The sequence below is a fragment of the Stomoxys calcitrans genome, chromosome 3, assembly GCF_963082655.1.
Source record: "Stomoxys calcitrans chromosome 3, idStoCalc2.1, whole genome shotgun sequence".
Lineage (NCBI taxonomy): Eukaryota > Metazoa > Arthropoda > Insecta > Diptera > Muscidae > Stomoxys > Stomoxys calcitrans.
The window spans coordinates 195,292,570-195,318,291 of NC_081554.1; the positions used below are offsets into that span (position 1 = coordinate 195,292,570).

Genomic DNA, 25,722 nt, shown 5'->3' on the forward strand with positions numbered 1-25,722 from the left:
CTTCACTAACGCCGCGTATTGTGGCGACAAAAGATTTGAATTTGAATTTTAGTTTGTGAGCAGCAGTTAAACGATTTAGACGAACATACACCGATCGTGCGAATAGAAGAGGCAAATGAAAAACGTCTCAGACGACACATTAATTTTGTGAACGGTGGCACGCGAGTTATGTAAGAAACACTACAATTTAGGCCGAAATACATTAAAACTAAGCAAATAAGGAAAAAACATAAGCAACTTTTTTTTTTGTAAAAACAAAGTCTAAAGTCCTATAAAAAGAAGTTAAAGAAGCAGTCAAGAAAAACAAATCGATCATAACGATAACAACGAAATCAACGATAAATGCATATAAAGGAAGTCGGTTAACAAAAAATCTAAAAGAAATTCAGAAAAAAATCAAAGGTAACGTGAATAGCACTGCACTACCATAAAAGCAACAACAAAAAACGGAAACAGGAAGTGTAAGCACGTTTTTTACATCCTCCTATTAGAAAAAAATTAAACAAAAAGTAACCAAATGTGCCAAACCATTACCAAATGCCAAGCATTAGAAAAAAATTACCAAAAAAAATCCAAATACTTAATAAAATTTTGTCATTTTCAATTTGAGCTAAAAATAAATTCGCCTTTAAAAGCATTAAATCAAGCGAAAAAGAAAAACGAAATGAAAAACAAAGTGTTTTGCTTTGCGGCATTTAAAAATAGTTGTCGATCTTTCAAAAATAACACAACAACGTCTCCCTGGGCTTACTTACACAGCCCCAAAACAAAAAACACCAGCAACAACAGCAGCAACAGCAACAGCACCTTCGGCAACCTCAGCACCACCGCCAGAACTCATCTCTCATCTCTTCATCTCTAATATCCGCCGCCGCCACCGCACTCAACTACACGAAGGCAATGACGAAGGCAATCGCATCGCCATTTGTTTCTGTTCTGTTTTTTTTGTTTTCTTCCTATATTTCAATTTAATTTGGTATTTTGTGGTGTCTCTCAAAATGCTTTTGCCGGACAGCATTTATTTTTGGGCAATTTAAATAGAGCAACTTTTTTTGCAACTTTAAGTTGCTTGGGCTGCTAACTTAAAAGACATTGGCACATGTTGGCTATACATTTTGGAACTATCAAGCGAAAATGCAATAATATGACTCTTCTTCTTCTTACTGTTGATATGCCAAATGCATTATACACCTTGTGTAGGAAGTGTATGTGTGTTTGGGCAAAAATTAGCACACACTAACTGAGAGTAATTGCAAATCTGCATTTCTCTCTCTCTCTCTATCTCTTTATACGCTCTGGCTCTCTGTCTCTATTTATAAGCAAAACTCATTTGCTTATGGGAATTTTTGTCAATAAACCACATACACACACACGCGTACAAACACACTTCGACTTACTATACTCATACATGCCAAAGGCAATAAAAACAAAACAAATCAAAACAGGGATGCCATATTAGCCGGTTTATTGGCATTTTGCCAATTTTAGTGCTATAAAATGCAGTTGATGCTGGTCAGGCCATGTTTGCTTTTTAAAACAAATAGCAACTTTTCATATGTTTTTATTTGTGCCATTTTCTGATTAGATAGCTAGACGAAATGTTGGAAATTAAATTAAAAGCACATTTCTCCATAGCAAGATAGTGACCCATAAAACGCTTAAATTGCGAATTATATTAAAAAAAGTTTTCTGCAATTTAAAAGAATAATTTGTTTTGATTGTAATTTAGAACTCAATTCAATTCATATTTAAGTTTGAGAATCGATCAAGAAGATCGGGAAATCGGTTTATATGGGAGCTATATCAGGTTATAGACCTATTTGGACCGAACTTAGCACAGTTGTTGAAAGTCGTAACAGAACACTTCATGCACAATTTTAGCCAAATCAGACAAACATTGCGGCTTCCAGGGCCTCCAGACGTGAAATCGGGAGATCGGCTTATATGGGAGCTATGTCTGGTTATAGACCTGGCACAGTAGTTGGAAGCCATAACAAAACACTAAATGCAAAATTTTAACCAAATTGAACGAAAACTACGGCTTCCACAGGCTGAAGATATCAAGTCGGGAGACCGGATAATATAGGAGTTATATCAGGTTACAGACGAATTTGGACCGTAATTAGCACAGCACATCGTTTCGTGCGACAAATCGGATAAGATTAGCAGCTTCCACGGGGCTCAAGAAGTCAAATTGGGAGATCGGTTTATATGAGAGCTATATCTAAATCTGAACCTGTATGGTAAAAAGTATCTGTGCAAAATTACAAGTGGATATATTTATTCCTTCGACCGCTGTGATGATTTCCACATACGGACGGATGGACGGACGGACATGGCCAGATCGACTCAGATTGTTAAGACGATCAAAAATATATATATTATATATATTTTTCAATACTTCGAGGTGATACAAAACGACTATCAAAATGGATCAATAACGGTAGGTCACATCCTTGATCGGTCGCTGAATCTGTAACACCAAATTCGTGAATATCGAATGCAATGCATCGACGTATCAGAAACGATTTTAAAATCGTAAAATCTCTTCTTACAGGTTTTGATACATAGATTTTTTAAACCCCTTTACAATGTTTGAAGACAAAATTTCTAGATTGGTAAAATTTTATGAAATTTGCCCTAAAACATAATTTTTTAAATTTTCTCTAAAGAAGAAATTTATGAAATTTTCTCAAAAATATAAAATTGATTTAAATATCCTATTAAAACGAGCGAAAATTTGTCTGCATTTATGAACTTTCACCAAAGACCAGCGATACTTAATCCCATGGCAGCCGGTTGTACGCACCGAATTGGCCCGATGGAATCCTTCATCGGCGAGGGCTGCCGCCTCGGTGTACATGATCGTCCTTTTTTCGTCTTGGGAGAGGCACATCCCGGAGTGCCATCTCCGCAAGCTTGTGGTCCGTGCCGAGATTGAAAAGAACTCCGAACCCTGGTTTAGTTCGGTTTGCGAGAATCCAGTCAGTGTCGGTGACGTGTGCATGGAGTGGGTGCATTTGGTCTGGCCTTACGTCACTACGGGAGTATACTCGCACTGAATATACAAGGTGGTGTACGAACATAGACGGCATTGATTTTTTTCGCAATGACTTCTACTATGGTCTCCAACATTCAATCGGTCCGAATCGGACCATAACTTGATATAGCTCCAATATTATAGCAATTTTTTTCTTTTATCCTTTGTTTGCCTAAAAACAGATATCGGGAAAAGAACTCGACAAATGCGATCTATGGTGGAGGGTATAAAAGAAACGGCCCGGTCGAACTTAGCACGTTTTTACTTGTTAGGGTTGAAAATGTATAATTTGATGTGTTGCAAATGGAATGGAAAAATGACCCACTCATGTGGGTGGTGGGTATAAAAACATATACCGCATTTTTGGCTTGTAGAACTTTTGGTAGATTTTGGTTGGGTTTGGTAGGATTTTTCTTACATTTTGGTAGGACATAATATTATTAAGTGGCATCACTGGTCTGGAGACCTAACACAACTCACTGTCCAAAATTTCAATGAAATCGGATAATAAATGAGGTTTTAATGGGCCTATGACCTTAAACCGGCAGATCGGTCTATATGGGAGCTATATGAAGATATGTCCAATATAGCCCATCGCCTATGGCCTAGCTTATGGATTAAAAAATAATCTGTGCCAATTTCATCTCAATATCTCTATTTTTAAAGACTGTAGGTCGATTTCAACAGACAGAAGGACAGACGGACGGATATGTCTAGATAGTCTTAGATTTTTACAACATTTAAAAATATGTATACCTTTCAAGGTCGCAAATAGGTATGAGTTACAAATGGTGGTGGGTATAATAACAGGTGAGATAAACCACATTAAGGCACATTAATCCTCAAACTCTAAGAAGAAGATATCTCAGAGATGGGTACATATGGTAAGATAAAATTTTTATCTGCAAATTCTTAGTAGTTTTACCCAACCATGAGTCAAAAATCAAAATTGAGCTTTCCGTGTTTAATGACAAAATCGCAATTTTTCATTAATAATGGATCTCGACTATGATTTTAGACCATAGATGGGCAACAACACCTCACATAAATTCCTATGCCCGCGGGTATAAGAAAAACGAATAGAAGCACACGGATAGTTTGTGTGCCTTCGTTCGGTCGACGAATTGCAGTTATTTTACATCGTTGTTCTTATTTTGCACTAATACAAACACAATTGATTATTTTCAACTGTGTTCGTGTGCCCATCACTGTTTTAGACCCATGATTTCTTAGGCAAAACTTCTTAAAATTTGTCGTAGATTACCATTTTGGTTACGGCTTGTTGTGTGCTTTTTGTTCTTACAAACTGGCCCACCCTAATGTTCACAGACTGGTATAATCTCAATAAATCCCTAAACCCCCCAAACTGATATGTTTGGGGTTCAAATTAAAGGAACTTACGAGTAGATTAGGTATAGAATTGGAGTCAGGCGGTATGGGACATTTTTGAAAGGTTTTAGGGAGTAGAATGTTATTCTTATATACAACATTTGGGGCAATTATTGGCAGGTCGGCCCAAACCCCAAATGATCGTTTAGGTCTACCGAGACAATATGGGACTCTAATGAAAGGTTTTTGGGAAAAGATTACCAATGTAATATCCAGTTTTCCCCCAAGTTTTTGGAGGACACACCATCCTTTAAAACTCTTAAGTGAAGATGGAAACTGATATGGGACTTGAGAGAGAGATCATTAGGAATAGAAAAACAAGTAACAGCGCGTTAAGTTCTGCCGGGCCGTTTTTTATACACTGACTCATGGATGGAATGCGACAATTCTTTTGAATGACTTTTTCAAATAGCTATATCAAGTTATAAACCGTAGGCATATCCGCCTATGACGCCGAACTCTTGGCTTAAATCCCGGCTTGAACATCAAAAAAAATTTTCAGGGGTGGTTTTCCCCTTACTAATGCTGGCGCCACATTTGTGTGGTATTCTGCCATGTAAAACTTCTCTTCAAAGAGGTGTCGCACTTCGGCACGACGTTCGTTTTTCTGATGGTCTTGCCAAGATTCCGAAACAAACGGAATAACGAAACTATTGTACCCTTATCCTATGGTGGTCTGGATTCGGACCAAGAAATCAAGATACCAGATCGGTTTATACGGCAGCTACATTGGGTTATGGATCTATTTGTTCCATATTTGGCACAGTTGTTAGAAGTCATAACTTAACCCGTCGTGCAAAATTGCAGTCAAATTGGATAGGAATTGCACCCTCTAGACGCTCAAGAAGTCAAGACCTCAGATAGGTTTATATGGCAGCTATAGCAAAACAGTTGTTGGAAGTGATAATAAAACACCTCATGCTAAATTTCAGCCAAATCGGATAAGAATTGTGCTCTCTAGTGGCTCAAGAAGTCAAGATCCAAGATCGGTTTATAAGGCAGCTGTATCAAAACATGGACCGGTATAGCCCATTTACAATCCCAACCGACCTACACTAATAAGAAGTATTTCTGAAAATTTTCAAGCGGCTAGCTTTCCTTCTTTGAAAGTAAGCGTGCTTTCGACAGACGGACGGACAGACGGACGGATAGACGGACGGACATGGTTTAGATGTGATGACTATCAAGAATATATGACCTTATGGGGTCATAAACGAATATTTCAAGAATGACGAAATTAGTACACCTCCATTCTATGGTGGAGGGTATAAAAAGTATATATACTACATGGTCTTCATATTCATAGACGATGTCCGTCCGGCTTTTTGGTTGAAAGCACTCTACAGCCTCAAGTTCATAAATGACTTATATCTTGAAAAACGCCCTTACTACCGATCTCTCGATAAGAAATCTTGAGCTCATAAAAGTGGTAGTTTTGTCCCGACCTCAAAGAACCACCGTGCCTAGTTTGGATAAAGCGATCTCTCGATTTGAGAGTTTGAGCCCAGAAATGCGTTTTATTAGTCATTTTTGTTGTAGCAGTGAATTGCATGGTCTCAACATCTGAATATGGACCAAGTCAGCCAATATTTGTATGCAGCTGCCATATAGCCCTGTTTTTCCATTGAAGACATGGAAGAGATCCCTTAACGCTCGTACCAGTTAAGTCAATATCCGAACTTACTTTTTTTTCCTCAAATTTACAGTATTTGGCCGTTCGATATTCATGGTTTTATACTGGACCTTAAACGAAAACACAGAAACGATAAAAAGGTGAAAAAATTTTGATTTATCCCCGGAGATTTTTCAGTAATTAACTTGGTTATGATATGTTGGAAAAACCTGCCAAAAATTGAGGTCAGCCTACCAACCTACCAAGTGAATAACCTACCAAAAGCGGCAACACTGCTACCGACATCTTTGTCCAATACGGCTTCGATCGGTCCAGATTTATTTATAGATGCCATATAGACCGATCTCTCGATTTGAGGTCTTGAGCCCATAAAAGGTGAATTTGTTGTCCAATTCTGCTGAAATTTGGGAAAGTGAGTTATGTTAGGCTTCCCGACATTCTCGTTTAATTTGCTGCCATAGAGATCGAACTCCCGATTTTAGGCCTTTGGCCTATAAAATTGTTCATTTGCTGTTATTTGGTTATTGTTCCATTTTGCTGTTATTTGGGTCAGTGAGTTGTGTTAGGGCCCTAAACATTCTTGTTTTAGTTGACCTGGACCGGTTCAGATTTACATATAGCTGCCATATAGACCAATCTCTCTATTTGAGGTCTTGAACTCATAATAAGCGCATTTATTGTCCAATTTCTCAGAAATTTGGTAAAGCGAATTGTTTAAGGCTGCTCGACATCCCTGTTCAATATGGCTCGGATCGGTCCAGATTTGGATATAGCTGCCATATATACCCCATTTAAGGTTTTAGGCCCAAAATTGTGAATTTATTAACAGATTTCGTTAGGTCCTTCGACTGATATCTGTTTTCGATATAACTGTCATATAGACCGATCTCTCTATTTAAGGTCTTGGGCCCATAATAAGCGCACTTATTGTCCGATTTCTCAGTAACTTGGTAAAGTGAGTTGGGTAAGGCTGCTCGAAATCCCTGTTCACTATGGCCCGGATCACTCCAGATTTAGATATAGCTGACGTACCGATGTTCCAATTTAAGATTTTTGGCCCATAAATGGTGAATTTATTAGCAGATTTCGCTGAAATAAGGCATACTGAGTTGCGTTAGGCCCTTCGACTGAGTATGGTTATGCTCCGTCTATATTTCAATACAACTGCCATATAGACTGTTCTCTCAAATTAGGGCCTTGTCCCCACAGCAGGCGTATTTATGTCAGATTTCGTTGAAATTTGGTATAGCGAGTTGTGTTATGCCCGACATCCCTGATGAATACGACCCAGATCGGTCCAAATTTGGATATAGCAGCCATATAAACCGATCTGGGGTCTTGACTTCATGAGCCTCTAGAGGGCGCAATTTCTACCCGAATTGGCTGAAATTTTGCACAACGTGTTTCGTTATGACTTCCAATAGCTGTGATTAGTATGATTCAAATCGGTCTATAACCTGATATAGCTGCCATATAAACTGATCTGGGATCTTGACTTCTTAAGCCACTAGAGGGCGCAATTCCTACCCGATTTAGCTGAAACTTTCCATGAGGTGTTTTGTTATGACTCTATAACCTGATATATCTGCCATATAAACCGATCTGGGATCTTGACTTCCGTCGCCGCTAGAGGGCGCAATTATTATTCAATTAGGCTGATACAACGGCATCTTCCATGACCTTTAACGTGTCATATGTGTAAAATATAGTGTGAAGCGGTTTATAGCCTGATACATCTCCCATATAAACCGATCTCCCTAATAATTCTAATCTCCCTAAATCTTTTATTTTATCATTTATTTACCTAAAAAGAGATACCGGGCAATGAACTGGACAAATGCGTTCTATGGTGCAGGGCATATAAGATTTGGCCCGACCGAAGTTTACACTCTTGTATTTGGTTTTACGAGTATATTTCGAAAATCACAGCTGCCTTCTTAATTCATTACCTGCTATGGTCGTTCACAATATTTCTTTTTCTATGTTCATTCCCAACTTGACACAATCGAACATAATTCAAAGTATTTTTGAACAAGTGAATGAACAATTACTAAAAAAAATTACCACACAGCAGATGGATTTGATCACAAGCACCACAAGCTTGGCGTGGGCTAATCATCCATACAGTAAAGTTGCTCTCTTAACTCCTGTCGGTCGGGCCTGCAGTTCATAGCATGTTATTTTGTAGCCTCGAAATTAGATCCATATGGCAACTGTTGTATGTTTACTGCAATGGCTAATTTACAATACGCTTAGATCTATACCATTACGAAGTACATATAACGCTTTATTTTAATGCCATTATGAGTTCTACGGGGAACGAGGAAAATATTCTGATAGGTAGAATGACTGAGGCAGACAGATTGGCGAAAAAACATTCAGAGAGACTAAAGAACATATTGATAGCTAAAAGAACAAAAAATATTGCCGAATGCTTAGATGATCATTGTTTAATTTACTAAATACATGCCAATGTATGGTCGTTGGCAATTATACGCCAACACCATCTGGCAACCCTAAAACAATACAGCCCAGAGACAACTCTCAGTGTTTGAGTGAGTAATCAACATGTGGCTGAGAGTGCACATAAAAGAGATTAATATAATAATCGATTGAATGTGTTACCACTTTAGATCAAATAAACGTTACTCATACGCCATATGGTTAGTGTTTGTAAGCAGCAAATGTAAATGATATTGTAACAAGGCTCATAAAAATGGACAATAATTAACAAAAAGGCCGCAAATTTTGTAGCATTAAAAACTTGAGATAATTTCCATTGGGACTTTTACACATCCAAGTAAACTCAAAACTTGCTCTTATATATGTGGACAGTTTTCTTTTTTTTTGACAGCTCCTTTTGCCTTAGCATTTCAGCCAGTTGTCATCGCCTTTAATGATTCTTTTTTTTTGTGTGTGTGTGTTTTTTTTTTTCTTTGTGGAAGTGTATGTGTTTTCTTTTTCGAAAAAAAAATGGTCTTTACTCTATACTGCTCTAATGTTTTTGGTACCCAGTAAAAATATGTGTCGAATTCAATGTGTATTTGTTTCATATCGGGTGCAAAGAAAGAGATGCCCCCATGTTTTTGTTGAAAATATTTTTATTTATATTTTTATAACTTGTTTGCTTCATACATTGCCTGGTTCGTTCAAGCCTCATTGATCGACCTGACTGCCAGCCTGCCTGCTGATGCCATTTCGCACTGTCTGCCCGTTGTCGTTGTCGTCATCATCGTCATTGCCTTCTTCGCCGAGTGTGGATATTTTTCAGCCAAATATCTTTTCTGTGTGAACGAATATGAGAAATTATTGTGTAAAATTTCCTTTATTTTAGATCGGAAATGGCCTTACAAGCAAATAATAGAAATCTATTAATGCGCAATGAACGCACCATGCCAGCCTGGGTGGTAAGTTTTGAAAGCTATGAAGTCATACGCCAGAGATTTTACAAGAAAATTCAAATTACAGACAGAGCAAAGTGGTCGAATAGGGCCCAAACCGCCACCACTGCCACCAGGGGCCACGGAAAATGGTCATGCCTCACCTCAAAAGCAGCCAGCATTGCCGCCCAAAAATTCAGCCCCACCAGAGCCGGATTATGAAGTGATTGAGTTCTCTAATCAGCAATACTCCAATGCCCCCTTAAGGCCTTCCTCGGCCAGTTCGGGTTCCAAGACACCAGGTAATTTGTCTTACCGACAACCAACTTTCTTATAAACAAACAAAAAAAATGTCTTCTTCTAGATACCAAGCTCAAGTGCACTCTTTGTGGTTCCGGCAATCCTTGGGTCATGTGCGAGGAATGCTCAAAGCAAATCTTTTGTGCCTCTTGCGATGACATGTTCCACAAGCATCCCAAACGCAAAACACATCAAAGAAAGGTGGGTTTATCATACTCCGCCACCCCCAACTCCTGCCCCTTATATCAAAAACTACTACTTTCTTCTGCTTTCCTTGCAGGCTTTGGAGCAAAGCATTCCCCCTTTACCACCCAAACTAGTGCCCGGCCAACCTGGTCCCACACCGCCAGTGGCCCCTCCACGACGCAATAAACGTGGTTTCATGACTCCGCTCATGCAGCGCAAGGATCAGGTACGCTTCTGCACGATTTTCTAAATCATACCAAACAATGAGACCATGATAAGGAAATCACTCTTGAATTGTGTTAACCAAAAGTGCGCTTTATATTTGAAAAAATCAAAGAAAAAAAATCTCTCCCATTGCTCACTCTCTGTACAAGCTTTGTTTTTGTTTTATTTTTCCTGGATTATTACTGAAATAAACATCACCAAATTGAAATTCGAATGAAAAACCCATAAAACGACTTGGCTCTTATGTTATTTCTAACCCAAAACATAGGTGAATTCATCAGCTGGGGGTCATTTTGGGGCGGTGCCCCCTTCGCCCACACCTTCCATGAGAAATAGCTCTTGGCATGATCGTGTGGGCTCCTTGAAAAGGGGTCTGAGTATGAGTATTCTCAATCGCCCACTGCCGGAGACACCCAAGACACCCACCACTCCCAGTGAGTCTTCACGTTGTACAACTCCCAAGTCGGCCTTTGACAATATACAGCGGCCACCCTCAGTGGTCTTGGAAAAGATCAAGAATAAGGCAAGCGCCACTCTGGATCGCATGCAGTTACTGCAACAACGTTATCGCCAGCAGAAAGAGCAAATGGAAAGAGAGCGCAGTGGATCCATTAATGATCAGGTATGTTCTCCCTCTCTCTGTAGAGGAAATAGTATTTCTCTCTCTCTCTCTCTCTCTCGTTTTTTTTTCTCCTCCACAAATACTCTCTTAAAGGCGAGAGAGCTCATGGTGTGCATTTTTGTCATTTCCTACTCTCTCACATTTTATTTTCATGTCTGCTCGTTTTTTGTACTCCCACTCACGTTCGTTCTGTTGTGTTTGTGTGTGCGTGACATCATACTCGTACCCCGTGCCTATTTGTTTCGGCACCCCTCTCCGTATGTTGGTGGTGTGAAAATGGCGCGTGCTTCACTGTCTCCTACCGACCTCTCAGAATCTCACCGCATTTGATCAGTGGTCAAGCATTTCACCATCGCCCTCACATTTTCGTTCTGGCAGCATGTCATCTGGTATCAACTCATCCCATCTAGATCTAACGGACGATTCAAGTTTCAATTTGTTCCATCAGCGCCAAATGGCCTTGCAGCATCACAAGGCAGCCGCCCAAAGGGCCAATCAATTGGGTCAGCGCGGCATGTCCTCCTCGGTCTTCAATTTGAATCAGCCGAATCGCAAGCCACCGCCAATGAACAATGGATGGATGCAGAATCCCATGCAACAGGTGAGAAAACAAAAGGCTTTCCCCAAAAAATTTTTTTATAACAATGGAATTCTCTGTTTTAGGCTCAGTCTATGGCCCAATTGAATTGTTCCAATTGCGGCCCATCTCCACAAAACCCTTGGGGAGCTCCTCAACACATGCATATGACTCATGATCCCTGGAGCAACCAGTTAAGCTCACAGCAACAATTGAATCGCTCCAATCTATCCTTGAATGTGGGTCCCGGTTACATGATGCCCCACCAGCACCACAATGGTATGTATCCTCCGCCGGTGTTTATGACGCAGCGTGGAGTTATGGGTCAAATGTATCCCCAAGGCTATATGGGAGGTATGCCTGTTATGAATCCAGGTGAGTAGAGCCCAAACCCATTGGGGAACTCAAAACTAATCTGGTGTTTGTTTTTAGGCTTGGCTGGTATGCCTCCTTCTGTCTCAAGAGCAGCTTCCCGCGCCGGTTCACGCATGGGTTCGCCCGCTTTAAGCCGCAAATCAGTGACACTTAGAAGAAAACAACGCTCCAGCTATCGCGATGATGAGGGCACCGATGACGAAGACTCCGATGAGGATGATCGACGTTCCATGGTCTCAAATCGTTCGGCCATGTCCAGAAGCCGCCAACGGCGTATGTCTAGTGCCTCACAAATACAAATGGATGAAGATGTGGCCGATAGTTCGAGCCAGCAAAGGTCACGTGTGCGCAGCCAACGCCGGGATTCCATAGCCAAGTCGGTGCACAATGATTGGGCGCCTGGCAGAAAACCTTCCACCAACAATCGTTCGGTGGACTCCGGCTTCAATAGTCCCAGAAAGCCCTCACGCATATATTCCGATCTGGATTCAGAGGGTTCGGGCACCAGAGCTTTGGTTCAAGCCAAAATAGAGCAAAAGCTGAAGGAAGAGTCCATGAAGCAACAAAAACAAGGCAAAAGCAAACAAAAGCAGGAGAAGCCAGAAAAACCCAAGCAAACTACATCAGTGCAGACAGCAGCAGCAGCAGCAAGTAAAACGAAAGCGGCAAAACAGCAAGTTGAGAAGGTGGTGGAAAAGGAAAAAACTCCTACAGCCAGTGAATCCGAAGAGGAGGAAGAAGAAGAGATGCAGCAAGAGCAGAAGCAAGAAGAAAAGAAAGTCCCTCAACAGCCGGAGGAAGAAAGCCTGGAGGAAAGTGAAGCTGAAGAAACCAAAGATCAAGAAACCCAACCCCAACAAAATGGCCATGCCACTCCGGAGCATGAGGCAGGAGCCACCGAAGATGAAGATGCTGTTCTATTGGGCCCACCACCCTCTACTCCCGATCAGGAATGGGAATGTGAATTTTGTACCTTTGTCAATGAGCCCAATACCAAAATCTGCATCATCTGCTGTAAGACACCCAGCAAACCCCCCAAACTTGTGGGCAAAGCAGTCTCACCACCACCTAAACAAGAGAAGCCTGCTGACAAGGGCAGTGAAAGTGGTACGACCAAGAAAGAAACTCCCAGTGTTAAAGGAACCTCCAAGACCACTAAAAAGACACAATCATCAGCATCGACATCCCTAAATGTTTCATCCACTTCATCTTCCAATGTTGTTGTTGTTGACTCATCTGAAAACTCAGAGACCCCACAAAGCACCACAAAGACACTCAAAAAGAAAGGTAGGCCTCGGAGAATCTCATTTTTGGAGGGAACCAAACTCTTCTAATTCCGCCTATCCGCCTGACCTTAAACAAAAACCAAACCAAATAAGCATCCAACATCTTCCCATACCTAAAACGCTCGCTCTCTTTTATGATCTTCATTAGCCTTTAGACACTATTTGCCTAAATGAACAATTATTGTAACTCAAAAAAAAAAACAAAGTCCACATTAACCACAAATACACCCCTTTAACCCTTAAACAACAAGTTGTTTCATTGTCCATTGTCTCATGAGAATTCGTTGCATTCGTTTTGTAGAATCCTTGGAGGATATATGGGCAACCTTGGATGAGAACATTCAGACCACCGCCAGTGAGGTAACACGCAAGGCTGAGACAACAACGACGCAGAAGTCAGCCCCAACCAAGGTTTCCACTGGCTGTGGTACCTCCACAAAGTCCCCCAGTGTGGAACGTCCGCAAGAAGAGCCTATCAACAAAACTCAGGCCCGAGAAATTGGCACTTCGCCACCACCACCACAAACAATTTCCACACAAGTACGTCCCTTGACATTTCCACAAAAAAATCTCTAATAGTTCATTCATTCTTCTACCCTTAAACTTCTTCGCCAGACCTATGAGCCCTTGCCCTTAAGAAAATCTGAGACAAAGGAAGAATCTCCCTTGCCAAATGGGACAAGAGCCCCACCTAATCATGACTCCTTGCAGGTGAGAGGAATTTTTGTTTTATGTGTGTCTTTTCTTCTTCATCTCTCATTTTGTGCTCTTTAGCCCCACAATTTCCCTCCAACCAACAAAATTCAAGATTTGAAATCCTTTGAAACGGAAGTCCTTCAGAACATTCATAATATCTCCCACATACCTTCGCCCTATCAATATCAGCCGTTGCCCCAGCAGCACAATCATCATCACCAACAATCGTACTATGCCCCCCAAGATCGTCATCAGCGGTATCGCAGTAACAACGATTTGCGCATGGATGATGCCATGTCCTTGGATTATGATTCCTACAATGGAATGGGCGGCATGGGTGGCATGGGTAGACGCCATCCTTCCATAAGTGAACTTTTGCTGCTACAAAGAGTAAATATCCCTCATATCGATCGTTACCTTCTTCCCCTCCCAGACTCATTTATGTTGTCTCTTATCATTTCATTGAAGACGTCATCTCAAATGCATTCCCCCCTGACTGGCAGTAGCTATGATCTCTCATACCGTCACAATGGCATGGATAATCACAAAGTATTGGCACCACCTACTGCAGGGGTGATTTCAGTCTGCTAATCTGTGTTTTTTTTGGAATTCCAGGAATCCGATCTCTACAAATACACCACAGAGGAGTTGAATGCAGCCTTAAAGTACTGTGGACCCGACATGCATCCCTTGGTATGGTTGCGTGACAACTGGCCCAAGCTCATACAAACAGTGCAAAGTTTGGCCACCAAATATGGCCAGGAAAGGGCCGAGAACACCATAGGCACCATATCCCAAATGGAAGCCCGCGAAGCCTTGCGTCTGCACACCGGCAACATTTGGCAAGCCGTCTCCGAGTGCATAGAACAAAGGCAACGCAAGTATAGAGAAATTTCCAGCAGAGGCAATTTCTCGCGCGAGGATGTGGTCACCGCCTTGACCACGCATCAAGGCAATGTGGAAGCGGCTCTGCTCGATTTGGGCCGCACCCAATTGAAGCCCTTTCTCATGCGCATTTGGGGTTCGCCGGGAGGTGTAGAAAACGAAAGCGGAGCCATCATGTTGCCACCTGCCTCACCGCAATCACCGCTTAACGAGCCATATGCCATGGATAAAGGTTAGCCCAACCTCAAGCTCTTGGTCTACACCACTTCTTCTTATCTGTTCTTATCTTATCGCACTTCATTTCAACATAACAGCTCTTTAACGTCTATTTCGTTCTTTTCCTTTTTCTCATTTTTAGACATTCATAATTTCCTCAGTGCCAATGCTTCTGATTGCATGCAAATCCCCAATGCGAGTGCAGCTTTTACTCCCACCACCACCACCATGACCAACAATCAGACACCTTCACCCTTCGATTTGCCAGCATCAATGCCCCCCAACACCTATGACCTTAGCCACACCCCCTTGCCAGATAACTCCTCCAACTACAGTGCCGATAGCAACAAGGACTTTGGGGCCAGTCCTCTGCCCATAGACGATTCGATTTTGACCAACAAACATGTGCTGAAAGATCTTGAGGCCCTCATCGGTACCATGGAACAGAATCAGCAGAAGCAGAGTGAACATGTTTTGCGCTCCATCAAGGACATGATACACAACCTAAGGCAAGACAAGTCCGATATGGAGGATTATGATATGGAATCCATGCGCATACTAACCAAGAGTCCCATTACCACTCAGAAATACAAGCAGACTGGGGACAAAAATGCTGAAGGTGAAGCTGATGTTAAGAATTTTGTGTGGCAGCATATTCAGGAGATTGTGCCCAATTTAGTGCAACAAGTGGAAATGGAGCTATTGGAAGACTCCCGAAGCCAGAAGGAAAACTCGAATGAAAATCAAGAAGAAGTGCTGGAGGAATCGAACGAGGAAGCTGTGCCCTTGCCACCACCTCCACCACCCGTGGACCAGGATGAGTTCCTAATGGAGGAGGTTATAAAGCCAAATTTAAAAAATGCTTCCATCAGAGAGGAACTTCCACCTCAATATTTGTATACCGCCGAAATAGCCCCCTTCCAGTTGGCCTTTGACAAAGCTTTGCATAGGGATCATAGGCCAGAGATTATATTTGACACCTTGAGGTCGGCAATCAGGCAAGTCTTTAAAATGTTCAAGGCCCCCGAGGCACCAGCGCCAGCACCAGCTGCAGAGCCAAAGCCCTTGGAGAATACGACGACTTCTACTATGGAATGGCCAGAACCTCCTCTGCCAACGGTGCCTGCAGCCCAACAGACTCGGGAAATGTCCACAGACATAGAGTTGCAAATTCCTTTGCCCGCAGTGCCCAGCGTTGCCAAACTTCCAACGCAAACAAGTCCTAAGGTAGTAAACAATTCTACTACAACAACTACTGCTGATCAACCTTTGGTAGTGTTAGGACAAACTGTAAACCTCCCTGAGACTTCAGGGTATAATACGAGCTCTCCCCAAAATCAATCCCCAGAATTATTGCAACATACAGCCACTGCAGTTTCGAGTACACCTGAACCACATAAAACTGAAACTCAGGATACTCAAACTGCCACAGGAGTTGCCTCTTCTGCTGTTAGGCCAGTAGAGCAACCCACAGAAATCCCCTCAGCAGTCTTGCCAGAGAAAGACAATACCTCGCAAGATACGAATGTTGTAACAGGATCCACAATGCCAGAGAACACACAATACCAAATCATTCAAGAAGTGGAAACTAATGCCACCATAATCCCCACAGGTATGACATTGGAAAATACAAGTGAACAGACCCCCAAGGATACAGAAAAAGTAGCCAAGGAAGGGTCAGTTGTTGATGAAACTCCATCGGTGGCCAACTCTGGCGCACCTACTTTAGAAACCAAGGAGGAGCAGGAAAATATTAGCCAGGAACCCAAGGCAGCAACACAAACGCCAAATGCAAAATCAACTTTGGAAATCAGCGAAGAGGTTCAAACTACAAACTCCGCAGAAATCAAGTCTGAATCAGCTGAGATACAAGACAAAACTTCAAACCAGACTACGAATGAAATACCGTTATCTTCAGACATCCAAGAGGTACAGCTTCCTTCAAGCCCCAAAGATATGGTAACACCTACAACAGAACCCCAGTCTACTGCATTAGCCAGCCAAGAAACAGTTGAGAGTTCCGAAGAAGCTCCCCCCGCCAATTCGGTCCAGTCTTCTTCCACCGAATCCCAACAAACCAATGTTCTCCCCCTATCAACAAGTCAATCTTCAGAAATACCCACAATTAATGTGGAAGCTGAAACCCAAGTGCAAACCTCTACAAATAAAAAACCCTTGACTGCTGGTAATCAAAAGAAGACCTCGAAAATTCCCGTACGCAGAACCATAAGCAATAACAGCTTGATCTTGAATTCCCCAAAGAACACACAGCCACAAGAACTTCCCATTCCTTCTCCTACCAACGATGAGGCCAGCTTTAGGTCTCTTACTCCCGATGGCACTGATCTTGCCGTGGATGATGTGGAGGACTCTGAAGAGGAAGAGCTTTACAGCTTACAAAGTGATGAATCGGATATTGATTCTCGGGCCGATGATATGGTTTCACCCACTGACACTGAGTCCCGTCTATATGATCTCCAATCGCCAACCAGCACCAACGAGATGTTCTTAATGATCCACAATGGCATGGAAAGTGGCATGGAGGAAAGCACCATAGTACCATCCACAAGCAGTTCCACAATTCACTCTGCCATTAGCTTTGTCTCCGGCCTAAAGTCTCCCACTGAATTTATACCCTCTGGGGATCCCAGCAAGCAAAATCTCTCGGAATTGGTCAAGGACACCCAAAGACTGATCCAGCAAATGCGAGATGAAATACAGATTGAAGAATTCGAATCCTCCACAGATGAAGATGACTATACCGATGACTACTACGATGACTATGATGATGAAGAACTGGGAGAAGAAGAAGAGTACTATGAAGAAGGCGGTGATGAGGAGCAGGGTGTTGAAGACGATGAAGGAGAATGGGAAGATGACATTGAAGAGGGAGATGAATATGCGGAAGTCATAGGTGATATGACAGAGGAAGATGTGAACGATGATCAGCAGGATCAACGACCTCAAAGTACTGATCAAACTTCTGAACCTGGTCACAGAGAAGAACACAACACTTCTGTACTCTCGTATACATCTGAATCATCTACACACTCACAGTCCCAAACATCTGAACATTTTGTAGATAAAAGCATCAATCCTCTCGAAGAATCTAATCAAAATCTAACGATTAATTCTAATCTTCCTGAAAACACAGCGTCTTATGTAGAAACTGAGAGAAGTGAAACGGAAATGCCAGTGGAGATTGTAGTTGCTTCAGTAGACTCCAAGGAAAGTCCTACAGCCGCTTATGTGGAGACAGAAAATGCCTTGCCCGAGCTTCCAGTTGAAACGGTGCTGGAAGAAAACCTGCCAACGCCAACAGCAATAACAGAAAGTGCAGTATCCTCTGCGTCCGTCATCATAGAATCTCTACCCCTGACCATAGCAAATGAAATGGAAAGTGAAAACTCCTTGCCAGAGTTGCCAGCAGAAATTGTGCTTTCGCCTGTGACACAAACTCTGCCCCTGCACACCGAAAACACCATACCCGAATTACCTGTGGAGGCGGTACTGCAGAGCACTGAGAAAATCGTAGATACCCCAAGTTCCCAGACTGTTATTAACCAAACTACTAATGATTCATCCACATCCATATCAGCATCGTCATTGCCAACTCCATCCATTAAGGATCATGAAATACCATCGACTTCAAATAATGTGCCGTCCTCATTGGCACCCAAAGAGGAAACGATTCCTAACAAAGTACCACAAGAATCAAATCTGGATGAGAATAAGGCTTCAACAAGTAAACAGGCCACCAAACAATCAAAGACCACAGCCTCGAAAAAGAAAGCCAGCGAAGAAGGCAAGACTACAACTAAAAAGGCTGCGGCAGCCAGTAAAATCCCCAAACCCAAAGACAACCAAAAGGAGCAAAAGCCCAAAGCCAAAGAAACTCAAAAAGAGCAAAAGCTAAAAGAGCCAGCAGAAGCTCCTAAGCCTAAGGAGGCAGCCGCCACACCCAGAGAAGCACTTGCTCCAAAAAAGAAGTTACCCACTCGTTCCAAGTCTTTCTCTGGACCACCCACCCCCATTGGCATTACCTCGGTAAAGACCATAACTCAACGATTCCAGACTGTGCAGAAATCCTCTAATACACAAGCAGCCAAACCACCCACCACAATCGCCCGAAAGCCCTCCATTACCGAAGCCATCAATAAATTGACTAAACCCTCCACCAGCTCTCAATTACCAACTACCAGTTCTCTCTTCCGAGCCAGAACTCAACCTCGTATACCAAAGAAGAAGTACCATGAGACCTGCTTCTCGGACGATGACTATGAGACCACATCAAGTGAGGAGGAGCCCGAGCCATTGGAGATAAGGCAACGCAAGATGAGCGTACCTGTATTCAGAGCTTATCCCAGCCTGCAAGAGCCTGAAGATGTTAAAACCGAGGTAAGTGTAACAACGTTTTCTTAGTCACCTTAGGGTACCTAACCTCTACTGTTTTGTATATAAGGAACTGGTGAATAAGTTTGTGAAGGAGGAGTTAGTCAACACCTTTGCCGAAGCTCAAATAGCTGCTGCTCTCATCTCTATGAAGTTTCCACAGGATGTGTCTTTGTGGGCCGCCAAGGAATGCAGTGATCTGGATCATGCTGTGGCCTTGCTCAAACAAGATTGTGAACTCTGCAGTGGCACATATGCTCTCAACGAAATCGTATCCATGCTTAAGTGTACCCACAAGTGTTGTAAACAGTGTGCCAAAACCTATTTCACCGTACAGGTAACTAGAAACATTTTTTTAATAGAAAAAAAATTTAAAAAAAAATAAGAAAAAAAAATATGCCGAACTTTGGATATCACGTGCCGTCCCGAACTTTGGATTAACATACTCATCATACAATTTTATTATGATTCTACTATCATATTTATAGTAGTATCTAAATATGGCATGGTCTGCATCATGTTTGATTCAGATACCGAAAACTCTTATACAAGCAGCAGTTTCAGCGAAAAAGGGGGAAAAATGTGGATTTTATGGACTTGAGACACTAAATCGGTAGATCGGTCTACCGACTTTAGAAAAATTTTGTATGCCACCTCAAATTTTGTATGATACCTCAAAAACATGAAATTGGTATACAATTTTGGGGGTAAATAACCTGGGGGGACGCCCCACCCGAACGGACATGTTTATCGATTGAGACAATATGGGTATCAAATGAAAGGTATTTAAGAGTAGAGTACGAACTTGGTATAAAAATTTCAAACTAAGTGTCGGGGGGGTCCCCCACCCCCAAAAACACCACGCCACAGGGCACTTTTATCGCTTTGGGCAATATGGATATCAAATGGAAGGTATTTAAAAGTAGAGTACAAATATGCCATCAAAATTAATTCCTTGATATCTGAGGGGCCTCCCCAACCCCCAAAACCCACCCGAACGGACATGTTTACCGATTGAGACAATATGGGTATCAAATGAAAGGTATTTAAGAGTAGAGTACGAACTTGGTATAAAAATTTCAAACTAAGTGTCAGGGGGGTCCCCCACCCCCAAAAACACCACGCAACAGGGCACTTTTATCGCTTTGGGCAATATGGGTATCAAATGGATGGATCAAATGGTATTTAAAAGTAGAGTACAAATATGCCATCAAAATTAATTCCTTGACATCTGAGGGGCCTCCCCAACACCCAAAACCCACCCGAACGGACATGTTTACCGATTGGGACAATATGGGTATCAAATGAAAGGTATTTAAGAGTAGAGTACGAACTTGGCATAAAAATTTCAAATTAAGTGTCGGGGGGGTCCCCCACCCCAAAAACACCACGCAACAGGGCACTTTTATCGCTTTGGGTAATATGGGTATCAAATGGAAGGTATTTAAAAGTAGAGTACAAATATGCCATCAAAATTAATTCCTTGATATCTGAGGGGCCTCCCAACCCCCCAAAACCCCTTAGCAGGACATATTTACTGATTGGGACAATATGGGACTCAAATGAAAGGTATTTGGGAGTTAAATACGAATAGTAGAATACGAATAAGATGTCAAAAATCCAAGTACCCAGAGCGCCGCCCCAAGCAAAAAACCGCATCAGAATTATCCTTATTTAAGGTGGGATATCCAGGGAACCACCCCGCCTCCAAAGCCCGCCAAATGGAAATATAAACCAATAATGACAATATGGGGTTCAAATGAAAGGTATTTGAGACTAGAGCACGAATCTGATATATGGGGGTCCGCCTCACCCCAAAAAATACCACCATACTGGACATACCGACCACAGCAATATAAAGCTCAAATGAAAGGTTTTTGGGAGTAGAGCACCAATATGATATCGACATTGGGGCGAAATATTTGAAAGGCCGTACCAGGACCCCCAAACAGGATTTATTTCCTGACTGTGCCAGTATAGGGCTCAGATAAAATAAGAGAGTGAAAGAAGGCGCAGCGGTGCGGGCTCTGCCCAGCTAGTACCTAAATATAGTACGATCTGGACCATATTTGGGTCGAATGTCTGGAGTCTTTATACTACTCATTGTTTCAAATCCCAGCAAAACAAGATCAAAAATGCCCACTTTAAGGGCCTTAGATCCTATGTTGGAAGATCGGTCTATGTGGCACATATAACGAAATATGGTCCGATGTGAACCATTTCCGAACCAAACAACGAATGGGCTAGTCCAACTCACTGTTTCAAATTTCAGCAATGTTGGGTAGTAAGTAAATAAGGCTTTTACTGGCTTAAACCCCTTAATCGGAATATCGGTCTATATGACAGCTACGAATATATCAAAATACTGCCCACTCTGAACCATTTTTCAGATGGGATGTCGGTTGCCTCAATATGACGCACTGCTCTGAATTGAAGCAAATTCGGTTAATAAATGTAGCAGTTATGGGCTAAAGAAGCAAAATTGGCAGATCTGTCTTTATGACAGCCATATATTGGGTTGCCCAAAAAGTAATTGCGGATTTTTTAAAAGAAAGAAAATGCATTTTTAATAAAACTTAGAATGAACTTTAATCAAATATACTTTTTTTACACTTTTTTTTAAAGCAAGCTAAAAGTAACAGCTGATAACTGACAGAAGAAAGAATGCAATTACAGAGTCACAAGCTGTGAAAAAATTTGTCAACGCCGACTATATGAAAAATCCGCAATTACTTTTTGGGCAACCCAATATAAATATGGTCCGTTCTGGACTATATTCGGAACTGACGACGAACAGTGGTCGAGTTTTACCTTTTATTTGTTGAAATTATGACTGAGATTGGCTTTGTATTTTACATATTATGAAAACATTTGTGGTTCGATATTAATTTTTATCCATGACTAGCCAAACCGGGTCCACTCCGCTGTGCCTTCTTTAACTCTCTAATATCTTTTTAGGGTGGGGACACTTTGCCCTAAATGCGGATATCGAATTCGTGCCATCGTAGCCTATGACGCTGAACGCGTTCGAATCCTGGCGAGAACATCGGACAAAGCGGTGTTTATCCCCTCTTAATATTGGCGACATTTGCGAGGTACAATGCCATACATGGTCAATTAAAAAAAAAATTTTCTTCAAAGAGGTGTCGCACTGCGGGACGCCATACGAAATCGGCTATAAAAAAAGGCCCCTTATCATTGAGTTTAAACTTGAATCGGAAAGCACTCATTGATGTGTGAGAATTTGCCCCTTCTCGGCTCGTGGTGGTAATGTTTTTCCTTAGGGTAATGTTCTCATTAGAGGAGGGATGGCACCTCAGACATTTCGACTCAAATATGGATATCAAATTCGTGCTGCACTTCCAAATCCCTTTAATTTGAGCCCCATATTGCCATGGCCGGAAAATATGAAGCGTTTGGAGGGTGTTTTGGGGTTGGGACGGCCACCGGCTCTGAAATTAGATATCAAATTCGTTCTTTATTCCCAACGGAAATGAAGTTCAGTTTAGGGGGTGCTTTAAGGCGTACCCCTTTCGTTTTCTACTCTCAAATACCTTTCATTTGAGTCCATTATTGTCATAGTGGGTTAAATAACCCATTTGACGTATCTTTAGGAGGAAAATCGCCACCTAGACTTGAATGCAAATTTTAATGTCATATTCGTAATCTACTCCTTAATATCTTTCATTTGAGTCCTATATAGCCATGGTCGGTTAATATGCCCATTTGGGGGTATTTAGGGTTGGGCGACCTCCCATTCCTTGGACCTAATATTTTATGCCATGTTTGTAATCTACTGCCTAATACTTTTCATTTGAGTCCCATATTGACATGAACTTCGAATATATCTGTTTAGAGGAGTTTTGGGGTTGGGGGAAGGGGAGGGAGAGGGGCCCGCTGGGTACTTGGACCCACATTTTAATACCATATTCGTTTTCTGGTCTCCAATACCTTTCATTTGATATCATTATTGTGCCCACTTTCGGATATGGGTGGCGTTTTTTGGGTAAGGGGGAGGGTCCGCCTGCACCCTATATCTAAAAATTATATAGCTTATGTTTCCTTCCAGACAAACGTACAAAATCTATGAAAACTTTAAGAAAATCGGTTCAGCCATGTATCATATAGTCATAAGGGGCCCAACGGCGTTTACGAGAGGTGGCGTGATCCCTTATACTTCGATCTGATTTTGTATGCCAGATTCGAAATCAACTTCCGAATACCTTTCATTCGAGCCCCATATTGAAATGAACGTCCAATATGTCTGTTTGGGGAAGTTTTGGGGATGGGGCGACTCATAGAAACTTGGATCTAATTTTTATTATCCTCTTCGAATTCTACTCCCGAATACCTTTCATTTGAGTCCCACATTGACCCATCCGGTTCACTTTTATTTTTGGGTGGTACTTTTGGGGTAATGGAGAGGGTCCGATATCAAAAAATTATTTCAATATCTCAAATTTTTAAAAAATGTAGCGTGATTACAACAGTCAGACGGACAGACACACGGACAACGTTAAATCGTCTTACAGTTTTATGAAGATCAAGAATATATATGTATATAGGAAATGGATATTTGGATGTGCAAATGGAATGACTTGATGGAATGACTTACCCCCTATCCAATGATGGTGGGTATAAAAATGAATTTTGAAAAAACTCCAAAATTTAAACATTAATTTTAAAATTTCCTAAAATGAGTATGTTTTATTTATGTTTGTATTCGTATTAAACCTTTCCTCCTTTCCTTCTTTGTAGATAACCGAACGCAGTATTAACGATTGCAATTGTCCCTTCTGCAAAATGCCCGAATTGCACAATCAAACCGAATATGAAGATGATAACCTTGAGTATTTCTCCAATTTGGATATATTTTTAAAGAGCATTGTGGAGCCCGATGTCCATGAGCTGTTCCAGCGCAAGCTGAGAGATCGCACTCTGCTCAAAGATCCCAATTTTAAGTGGTGTGTACAATGCTCCTCGGGATTCTTTGCAAGACCCAAACAGAAGCGTTTAATATGTCCGGACTGTGGTTCTGTGACCTGTGCCTTCTGTCGCAAAACGGTGAGAAAATCTATCAACTCATCAACTCAAAGATATCACTGCGAAACTAAACAAAAATGCATTTTTAATTTCTAGTGGCAAAAAGAACATGAAGGCATATCCTGTGAGAAATTCTTGGAATGGGAGAAAAGCAATGACCCCGATGTGCCCGACATAGGTGTACAGCAGCATTTAGAACAGAATGGCATTGACTGCCCTAAATGTAAATTCCGATACTCATTGGCCAGGTAAAGCTTAAGCTGTCTGACTTTGATTTTCCATTTTCTGATGTTTTCTTTCTTGCCTTTCGCAGAGGAGGTTGCATGCATTTCACCTGCACTCAATGCAAATTTGAGTTCTGCTATGGCTGTGCCAAGCCCTTCATGATGGGTGCCAAATGCACCATATCGCCCTACTGTGCCAAGCTGGGTCTTCACGCCCATCATCCACGCAACTGTCTTTTCTATTTGCGCGACAAGCTGCCTGTTCAACTGCAGATACTGCTCAAAAACAATGGCATCGCTTACGATGTGGATGCCGTCGAGACCAACGATGAAAACGAGCCGAGCACCTCCGGCAGCGCACAAAAACTACCCGCCCTATGTCCCATTCCCATACAAAAAGAGACTCCCAATGGCCTGGTCGATACCAAATGCAAAAATGATGTGCCCGAAAAGCACGCTGGCATGTGCAGGTAAGAATTAGACTTGTGGCTACCAAATCTAAGGTACCCTCTTTCCTAATTATTGATGTTTCTTCTTAGGACCCATTATGTAGAGTATTTGACTGCCAAGGTGGCCAAGGCCAATATCGATCCTTTGCCCATTTTCGATTTGACTGATTGTGTCCAAGAACTGCGCAGGCGTGGCATTCCTTTGCCCGATCGTGGTCCTTGGGATACCGATGAGATCTACAAGACCATGTGTGCGGAGGTATGATCAAAACGGAAATTTGTAGCTGTCTTCATACAAAAAAAAAATTATAAATTTCCTTTTTCAGGTGATTCAAAAACATATACCCCTGGATATTAATTAAAACCGGGCGGATCCAAGGACTGTCTCATTGCTACTTTTTTTTACATATCGACATTATTTTATAGAAAATCATGTTCATGTTTGTCATTTGTTTGTGTCCAAATATTAACGTTTACAACTCCCTCATATATATGCATAATTATTATTATATACAATTTATTGAATAAAAAAAAATAATAATAAATTTATTACATACATATAAACATTGGACCTGGATCCAAAATGCAGAGTCTTCATTTCTGATAGAAGTTTGTACTAAACGAAATTTCGTAAGAATCGGTAAACAAATGACAATGTTATTATAATCGGCCGAACATTGACAGAGTTGGCTAAGCTGATTGACTAATACATATCTTAAAATCCAATTTGTGTTTGTTTGTCGGTTTGTTTGTTTGTTCTGTATAGACTCAAAAACGGCTGAACCAATTACCTTGAAATTTTCA

The 25,722-nt window shown here is 41.6% G+C and overlaps 2 protein-coding genes across 4 annotated transcripts; both read left to right on the forward strand.

The window, feature by feature from the left end:
- The first annotated feature begins 29 nt into the window (after positions 1-29).
- On the forward strand, positions 30-14,997 carry LOC106081185 (E3 ubiquitin-protein ligase lubel). Of its 3 annotated transcripts, XM_013243644.2 has the most exons (15): positions 30-402; positions 9,397-9,469; positions 9,531-9,744; positions 9,807-9,943; positions 10,023-10,154; positions 10,422-10,775; positions 11,089-11,376; positions 11,439-11,727; positions 11,785-13,014; positions 13,315-13,553; positions 13,629-13,724; positions 13,788-14,099; positions 14,178-14,258; positions 14,325-14,826; positions 14,909-14,997. In XM_013243644.2, the coding sequence occupies exons 2-15, from the start codon at positions 9,404-9,406 to the stop codon at positions 14,914-14,916; spliced, it is 3,948 nt and encodes a 1,315-aa protein (XP_013099098.2). In that variant the 5' UTR covers positions 30-402; positions 9,397-9,403; the 3' UTR covers positions 14,917-14,997. The 3 variants fall into 3 exon arrangements, with proteins under 3 accessions (XP_013099098.2, XP_013099184.1, XP_013099271.1); XM_013243730.2 differs by lacking the exons at positions 11,089-11,376; positions 11,439-11,727; positions 11,785-13,014; ... (3 more) ...; positions 14,325-14,826; positions 14,909-14,997 and having other exon boundaries at positions 13,315-13,477; XM_013243817.2 differs by lacking the exons at positions 10,422-10,775; positions 11,089-11,376; positions 11,439-11,727; ... (5 more) ...; positions 14,325-14,826; positions 14,909-14,997 and having other exon boundaries at positions 31-402; positions 10,023-10,383.
- On the forward strand, positions 14,991-25,432 carry LOC131994006 (E3 ubiquitin-protein ligase lubel-like). The gene is made up of 7 exons (XM_059365762.1): positions 14,991-19,208; positions 19,273-19,539; positions 23,961-24,266; positions 24,342-24,493; positions 24,559-24,939; positions 25,009-25,177; positions 25,245-25,432. The coding sequence occupies exons 1-7, from the start codon at positions 14,991-14,993 to the stop codon at positions 25,278-25,280; spliced, it is 5,529 nt and encodes a 1,842-aa protein (XP_059221745.1). The 3' UTR covers positions 25,281-25,432.
- The last annotated feature ends 290 nt before the right edge of the window (positions 25,433-25,722 follow it).